This window comes from Oncorhynchus gorbuscha, unplaced genomic scaffold (genome assembly GCF_021184085.1).
Source record: "Oncorhynchus gorbuscha isolate QuinsamMale2020 ecotype Even-year unplaced genomic scaffold, OgorEven_v1.0 Un_scaffold_10753, whole genome shotgun sequence".
Classification (NCBI taxonomy): domain Eukaryota; kingdom Metazoa; phylum Chordata; class Actinopteri; order Salmoniformes; family Salmonidae; genus Oncorhynchus; species Oncorhynchus gorbuscha.
The window spans coordinates 1-10682 of record NW_025753450.1 but is presented as its reverse complement, the minus strand read 5'-3'; the positions used below and the strand labels follow the sequence as shown (position 1 = coordinate 10682).

General features: G+C 29.5%; 1 protein-coding gene across 1 annotated transcript; it reads left to right on the top strand.

Moving 5' to 3' along the window:
- The first annotated feature begins 491 nt into the window (after nucleotides 1–491).
- LOC124030346 (4-hydroxy-2-oxoglutarate aldolase, mitochondrial-like) lies at nucleotides 492–10633 on the top strand. Its single transcript, XM_046341725.1, has 3 exons — nucleotides 492–618; nucleotides 9395–9529; nucleotides 10257–10633. Exons 1-3 carry the CDS (start codon nucleotides 511–513, stop codon nucleotides 10389–10391), a joined length of 378 nt encoding a protein of 125 aa, XP_046197681.1. The 5' UTR covers nucleotides 492–510; the 3' UTR covers nucleotides 10392–10633.
- The last annotated feature ends 49 nt before the right edge of the window (nucleotides 10634–10682 follow it).

The following is a 10682-nucleotide window of genomic DNA, read 5'->3' as shown; positions in this document are numbered from 1 at the left end:
GAAATGTCTATGTTCTTTTAAAACTTTTAGAGCATAATGTTTCCCTCGTTTATTTCCTTTTTGTTTATTATCTATTTCACTTGCTTTGGCAATGTAATCATGTTTCCCATGCCAATAAAGCCCTTTAATGGAATTGAATAGTGTTGTAAACATGGATCTGAATAAAACTCTTTCTCTCTCCTTTTCTTTTTCTCCCTTTTCTTTCTCACTCCCATCTCTCGCTCTCTCTCTCCCATCTCTCTCTCTCTCTCTCTCCTCTCCCATCTCGCTCTCTCTCTCTCTCTCTCCCATCTCTCTCTCTCCATCTTTATCCTTTCTGTCCCTCATTCCTTCTGATCCCTCCCTCCTCTCTCTCTCTCCCCCCATCTCTCTCTCTCTCTCTCTCTCTCTCTCTCTCTCTCTCTCTCTCTCTCTCTCTCTCTCTCTCTCTCCCATCTCTCTCTCTCTCTCCCCCTCGCTTTCTCCCCCTCTCTCCCCTGCCCCCCCTCAGCCACCAAAGCTACGGTAGTGATGACAGAGAGGATGGCGGGGGCGGGGGCAGACCTGGTTCTCGTGGTAACGCCATGCTTCTACAAGGGCATGATGGACAGCAGGGCGCTGGTTCACCACTTCACACAGGTCACTACTACTACTACTACTACTACTACTTCTACGACTTCTACTATTACTTCTACTACTACTTTTACTACTACTACTACTTCTTCTACTGCTACTTCTACTACTTTTACTTCTTCTACTACTTTTACTACTTTTACTTCTACTACTTTTACTTCTTCTACTTCTTCTACTACTTTTACTTCTTCTACTACTTTTACTTCTTCTACTACTTCTACTACTACTTTTACTTCTTCTGCTACTTCTACTTCTTCTACTACTTCTACTACTACTACTACTACTTCTGCTACTTCTACTACTACTTCTTCTACTACTACTTCTGCTACTACTACTTTTGCTACTACTACTTCTACTTTTGCTACTTCTACTACTACTTCTACTACTACTTCTGCTACTTTTGCTACTTCTACTACTTCTTCTACTACTACTACTTCTTCTACTGCTGCTACTACTACTATTTCTGCTACTTCTACTACTACTTCTTCTACTGCTACTACTACTACTTCTTCTACTACTACTTTTGCTACTTCTACTACTACTTCTTCTACTTTTGCTACTTCTACTTCTGCTACTTCTGCTACTTCTACTACTACTTCTTCTACTACTTGTACTTCTACTACTTCTCCTCTTCTTATTCTTCACACAAAACAGCTGTCCTCTCTAATAGAGGTCGACTGATTAATAGGCATGGCCGATTTAATTAGGGCCGATTTCAAGTTTTCATAACAAATCGGTAATCAGCATTTTTGGATGCCGATTATGGCCAATTACATTGCATTCCACGAGGAAACTGTGTGGCAGGCTGACCACCTCTTACGCGAGTGCAGCAAGGAGCCACGGTAAGTTGCTAGCTAGCATTAAACTTATTTTATAAAAAACAATCTTCACAAAATCACTAGTTAACAACAGATGGTTGACGATATTACTAGGTTAACTAGCTTGTCCTGCGTTGCATATAATCAATGCGGTGCCTGTTAATTTAACATCGAATCACAGCCAACTTCGCCAAACGGGTGATGAATTAACAAAAGCGCATTCGCTGAAAAAAAGCACAATCGTTGCACGAATATACCTAACCATAAACATCAATGCCTTTGTGTCACTTCTCTTGCGTTCATTGCACACAGAGTCAGGGTATATGCAACAGTTTGGGCCGCTTGGCAAGTCCTCAACTGGCAGCTTCATTAAAAAGTACCCGCAAAATACCAGTCTCAACGTCAACAGTGAAGAGGTGACTCTGGGATGCTGGCCTTCTAGGCAGAGTTGCAAAGAAAAAGCCATATCTTAGACTGGCGAAATAAAATAAAAGATTAAGATGTGCAAAATAACACAGACATTGGACAGAGGAACTCTGCCTAGAAGGTAAGTATCCCAAGACATATGGGATGTCTTAATATATAATATATACCACATGTCTTAATATATACCACATGTCTTAATATATAATATAAACCACATGTCTTAATATATAATATATACCACATGTCTTAATATATAATATATACCACATGTCATAATATATAATATATACCACATGTCTTAATATATAATATATACCACATGTCTTAATATATAATATATACCACATGTCTTAATATATAATATATACCACATGTCTTAATATATAATATATACCACATGTCTTAATATATAATATATACCACATGTCTTAATATATAATATATACCACATGTCTTAATATATAATATATACCACATGTCTTAATATATAATATATACCACATGTCTTAATATATAATATATACCACATGTCTTAATATATAATATATACCACATGTCTTAATATATAATATATACCACATGTCTTAATATATAATATATATACCACATGTCTTAATATATAATATATACCACATGTCTTAATATATAATATATACCACATGTCTTAATATATACCATATCTTAATATATACCATGTCTTAATATATAATATATACCACATGTCTTAATATATAATATATACCACATGTCTATAATATATAATATATACCACATGTCTTAATATATACCACATGTCTTAATATATACCACATGTCTTAATATATAATATATACCACATGTCTTAATATATACCACATGTCTTAATATATACCACATGTCTTAATATATAATATATACCACATGTCTTAATATATAATATATACCATGTCTTAATATATACCACATGTCTTAATATATAATATATACCACATGTCTTAATATATAATATATACCACATGTCTTAATATATAATATATACCACATGTCTTAATATAATATATACCACATGTCTTAATATATATACCACATGTCTTAATATATAATATATACCACATGTCTTAATATATAATATATACCACATGTCTTAATATATAATATATACCACATGTCTTAATATATAATATATACCATATATAATATATACATGTCTTAATATATAATATATACCACATGTCTTAATATATAATATATACCACATGTCTTAATATATACCATAATATACCACATGTCTTAATATATAATATATACCACATGTCTTAATATATAATATATACCACATGTCTTAATATATAATATATACCACATGTCTTAATATATAATATATACCACATGTCTTAATATATACCACATGTCTTAATATATAATATATACCACATGTCTTAATATATAATATATACCACATAATATATACCACATGTCTTATATATATATACCACATGTCTTAATATATAATATATACACATGTCTTAATATATAATATATACCACATGTCTTAATATATAATATATACCACATGTCTTAATATATACCACATGTCTTAATATATAATATATACCACATGTCTTAATATATACCACATGTCTTAATATATAATATATACCACATGTCTTAATATATAATATATACCACATGTCTTAATATATAATATATACCACATGTCATATATATGTCTTAATATATACCACATGTCTTAATATATAATATATACCACATGTCTTAATATATAATATATACCACATGTCTTAATATATACCACATGTCTTAATATATACCACATGTCTTAATATATAATATATACCACATGTCTTAATATATAATATATACCACATGTCTTAATATATAATATATACCACATGTCTTAATATATACCACATGTCTTAATATATACCCACATGTCTTAATATATAATATATACCACATGTCTTAATATATAATATATACCATGTCTTATATATATATATATACTGTCTTAATATATAATATATACCACATGTCTTAATATATAATATATACCACATGTCTTAATATATAATATATACCACATGTCTTAATATATAATATATACCACATGTCTTAATATATAATAATATACCACATGTCTTAATATATAATATATACCACATGTCTTAATATATAATATATACCACATGTCTTAATATATACCATAATATATACCACATGTCTTAATATATACCACATGTCTTAATATATAATATATACCACATGTCTTAATATATAATATATACCACATGTCTTAATATATACCACATGTCTTAATATATAATATATACCACATGTCTTAATATATACCACATGTCTTAATATATAATATATACCACATGTCTTAATATATAATATATACCACATGTCTTAATATATAATATATATATATAATATATCCACATGTCTTAATATATAAATATATAATATATACCACATGTCTTAATATATAATATATACCACATGTCTTAATATATAATATATACCACATGTCTTAATATATAATATATACCACATGTCTTAATATATATAATATATATATACCACATGTCTTAATATATAATATATACCACATGTCTTAATATATAATATATACCACATGTCTTAATATATAATATATACCACATGTCTTAATATATAATATATACCACATGTCTTAATATATACCACATGTCTTAATATATACCACATGTCTTAATATATAATATATACCACATGTCTTAATATATAATATATACCACATGTCTTAATATATACCACATGTCTTAATATATACCACATGTCTTAATATATAATATATACCACATGTCTTAATATATACCACATGTCTTAATATATAATATATACCACATGTCTTAATATATACCACATGTCTTAATATATAATATATACCACATGTCTTAATATATAATATATACCACATGTCTTAATATATACCACATGTCTTAATATATAATATATACCACATGTCTTAATATATAATATATACCACATGTCTTAATATATAATATATACCACATGTCTTAATATATAATATATACCACATGTCTTAATATATACCACATGTCTTAATATATAATATATACCACATGTCTTAATATATAATATATACCACATGTCTTAATATATAATATATACCACATGTCTTAATATATAATATATACCACATGTCTTAATATATAATATATACCACATGTCTTAATATATAATATATACCACATGTCTTAATATATAATATATACATGTCTTAATATATAATATATACCACATGTCTTAATATATACCACATGTCTTAATATATAATATATACCACATGTCTTAATATATAATATATACCACATGTCTTAATATATACCATATATATATACCACATGTCTTAATATATAATATATACCACATGTCTTAATATATACCACATGTCTTAATATATAATATATACCACATGTCTTAATATATAATATATACCACATGTCTTAATATATACCACATGTAATATATACCACATGTCTTAATATATAATACATGTCTTAATATATAATATATACCACATGTCTTAATATATAATAATATATACCACATGTCTTAATATATAATATATACCACATGTCTTAATATATAATATATACCACATGTCTTAATATATAATATATACCACATGTCTTAATATATACCACATGTCTTAATATATAATATATACCACATGTCTTAATATATAATATATACCACATGTCTTAATATATAATATATACCACATGTCTTAATATATAATATATACCACATGTCTTAATATATAATATATACCACATGTCTTAATATATAATATATACCACATGTCTTAATATATAATATATACCACATGTCTTAATATATAATATATACATGTCTTAATATATAATATATACCACATGTCTTAATATATACCACATGTCTTAATATATACCACATGTCTTAATATATAATATATACCACATGTCTTAATATATACCACATGTCTTAATATATAATATATACCACATGTCTTAATATATAATATATACCACATGTCTTAATATATACCACATGTCTTAATATATACCACATGTCTTAATATATACCACATGTCTTAATATATAATATATACCACTTAATATATACCACATGTCTTAATATATAATGTCTTATATACCACATGTCTTAATATATAATATATACCACATGTCTTAATATATACCACATGTCTTAATATATAATATATACCACATGTCTTAATATATAATATATACCACATGTCTTAATATATAATATATACCACATGTCTTAATATATAATATATACCACATGTCTTAATATATAATATATACCACATGTCTTAATATATAATATATACCACATGTCTTAATATATACCACATGTCTTAATATATACCACATGTCTTAATATATAATATATACCACATGTCTTAATATATAATATATACCACATGTCTTAATATATAATATATACCACATGTCTTAATATATACCACATGTCTTAATATATACCACATGTCTTAATATATAATATATACCACATGTCTTAATATATAATATATACCACATGTCTTAATATATAATATATACCACATGTCTTAATATATAATGTCTTAATATATAATATATACCACATGTCTTAATATATACCACATGTCTTAATATATAATATATACCACATGTCTTAATATATATATACCACATGTCTTAATATATACCATATATGTCTTAATAATATATACCACATGTCTTAATATATAATAATATATAATATATACCACATGTCTTAATATATAATATATACCACATGTCTTAATATATATGTCTTAATATATACCACATGTCTTAATATATACCACATGTCTTAATATATAATATATACCACATGTCTTAATATATAATATATACCACATGTCTTAATATATACCATATATACCATGTCTTAATATATAATATATACCACATGTCTTAATATATAATATATACCACATGTCTTAATATATAATATATACCACATGTCTTAATATATAATATATACCACATGTCTTAATATATAATATATACCACATGTCTTAATATATAATATATACCACATGTCTTAATATATAATATATACCACATGTCTTAATATATACCACATGTCTTAATATATAATATATACCACTTAATATATAATATATACCACATGTCTTAATATATAATATATACCACATGTCTTAATATATAATATATACCACATGTCTTAATATATAATATATACCACATGTCTTAATATATAATATATACCACATGTCTTAATATATAATATATACCATATATATATACCACATGTCTTAATATATAATATATACCACATGTCTTAATATATACCACATGTCTTAATATATAATGTCTTAATATATAATATATACCACATGTCTTAATATATAATATATACCACATGTCTTAATATATACCACATGTCTTAATATATAATATATACCACATGTCTTAATATATAATATATACCACATGTCTTAATATATAATATATATACACATGTCTTAATATATAATATATACCACATGTCTTAATATATACCACATGTCTTAATATATAATATATATATACCACATGTCTTAATATATAATATATACCACATGTCTTAATATATAATATATACCACATGTCTTAATATATAATATATACCACATGTCTTAATATATAATATATACCATATGTCTTAATATATACCACATGTCTTAATATATAATATATACCACATGTCTTAATATATAATATATACCACATGTCTTAATATATAATATATACCACATGTCTTAATATATACCACATGTCTTAATATATACCACATGTCTTAATATATAATATATACCACATGTCTTAATATATAATATATACCACATGTCTTAATATATAATATATACCACATGTCTTAATATATAATATATACCACATGTCTTAATATATAATATATACCACATGTCTTAATATATAATATATACCACATGTCTTAATATATACCACATGTCTTAATATATAATATATACCACATGTCTTAATATATAATATATACCACATGTCTTAATATATAATATATACCACATGTCTTAATATATACCACATGTCTTAATATATACCACATGTCTTAATATATAATATATGCTAATTAGTTTGAGGCTATGATTACGCTCCCGCATGCGGTGTGGGTAGTATCAAGAAGTTAATATATAATATATACCATATGTCTTAATATATACCACATGTCTTAAAACCTCTAGTGACTCCCCATCCCTCATGCGGGAGCGTAATCATCGACTGACACTAATTAGCATAACCCAACGGACATAAATATTCCTAGAAAATATTCCTATTCATGAAAATCACAAGTGAAATATATTGATACACAATTTAGCCTTTTGTTAATCACCCTGTCATCTCAGATTTTCAAAATATGCTTCACAGTCAAAGCTAGACAAGCATTTGTGTAAGTTTATCGATAGCCTAGCATAGCATTTTGTCTAGCTAGCAGCAGGTAACTTGGTCACGGAAATCAGAAAAGCAATCAACTTAAATCCATTACCTTTGATTAGCTTCAGATGTTTTCACTCACGAGACTCCCAGTTAGATAGCCAATTCCCAAATATTATTTTTGTAGGCGAAATAGCTCCGTTTGTTCTTCACATTTGGCTGAGAAATCACCCGGAAATTGCAGTCACGAAAACGCGGAAAATATTCCAAATTAGCCCCATAATATTGACAGAAACATAACATGGCAAACATAGTTTATAATCAACCCTCAAGGTGTTTTTCAAATATCTATTCGATAATATATCCACCGGGACAGTTGATTTTTCAGTAGGACCGATTGGAATAATGGCTAACTCTGTATTTTACGCGAGAATCACTCTGGGAGCCATCAGTTGCGCAATGTAGCCGCTTACGGGTATTCTTCAACATAAATGCGTAAAACTACGTCACAATGCTGTAGACACCTTGGGGAATACGGAGAAAGAGTAATCTGGTTGATAGGCCATTCACTGCTCAATAGGGACGCATTGGAACGCAGCGCTTTCAAAACATGAGGCACTTCCGGATTGGATTTTTTTCTCAGGCTTTCACCTGCAATATCAGTTCTGTTATACTCAGACAATATTTTTACAGTTTTGGAAACTTTAGTGTTTTCTGTCCTAAGCTGTCAATTATATGCATATTCTAGCATCTTGTCCTGACAAAATATCCCGTTTACTACGGGAACGTTATTTTTCCAAATATGAAAATACTGCCCCCTAGTCACAAAAGGTTAATATATTCCACATGTCCTAATATATACCACATGTCATAATATATATGTCATAGTGTTCTGTTCTGGACCCATACAGTCTGTACCATAGAAATAGAATTCAATAGATAAATAATTATTCTGATTCTATGGCCTGGGCCTGGGGGTTGTGTTTGGTCCCGGTGTTGTCTCTCTGACACCCCCTGCAGGTGGCAGACAATAGTCCAGTACCAGTAGTTCTGTACAGTGTCCCGGCTAACACAGGTCTTGACCTCCCTGTTGATGCTGTGGTGAGACTGGCCCAACACCCTAACATACTGGGACTCAAGGACAGCGGAGGAGACGTGAGTCCTCACACACACACACACACACACACACACACACACACACACACACACACACACACACACACACACACACACACACACACACACACACACACACACACACACACACACACACACACACACACACACACACTCGCACACCATTTATTTATTTGATTGATTGATTGATGGATCAGTTACCGACCGTGCTGACTTGTTGCAAGTGATTTGACTGACTGATGGTTGCTCAGAACGTTTTCAGATTTCCCCTGTGGGTTTTCCCACTGTGTGTGTGTGTGTGTGTGTGTGTCGTTCTGTTTTTTCTATCCTTTGAACATCGCAGCATTTCAGGTTTATTTGGAAACGGTGGTTCATGTCTTGACTGACAAGAGATTAAAACAAAAACAGAGAGGGATGAATATTGCTCAGAAAACTCCCTTCATCTCCTCTTTTGAAGTATCTCTTCTCACCTGTCAACTCTCGTTCCTCGTTCCATTTTCTCTCTCTCTCTGTTTGTTTTTCAGTAGTTAGTTAGTGATGAGAGTTGTTTGGTACTACTGGCCTACTGCTCCTCCTGACAACAGTCCTCATCCTGACAGGAGGGATGGGGAGAACATGCTGTCGGCATCCCAAATGCCACCCTATTCCCTATATAGTGCACTACAGTTGACCAGGCCTATAGGGACGCATCACACTGTGTTTCTCTCCTTTTACATCCCTGCGTTTTTCTCCTGTCGTTCCTCAGATTACCAGGATCGCTCTGATCGTTCACAAAACGAAGCTGCAGGATTTTCAGGTTCTGGCGGGTTCCGCTGGGTTCCTTATGGCGGCGTATTCCGTGGGTAAGAACTTAGAACCTGACACACACCCTATAGCTTAGAATCTAGAACCTACGACATAGAATGTAGAATTTAAGAACCACAAACGTAGAACCTAGAACTTGGAACTGACATTGACCATCTCAATTCCCTCTCTGGTAATCACTTAGCGTTACATCACAGGGTGTAGGGTACTAAACATCACTTCTATCCTACGCTAGCTAGAACCAACCCACTTTGTTCTGCAGACAGGTATGACTATATGAAAACCTTAGGGGATAGAGATAATAGAGTATGTAGAGTATGAACCTCCGACTAATGAGTCATTCTCTTTGTCAGATTATACTGTCTCT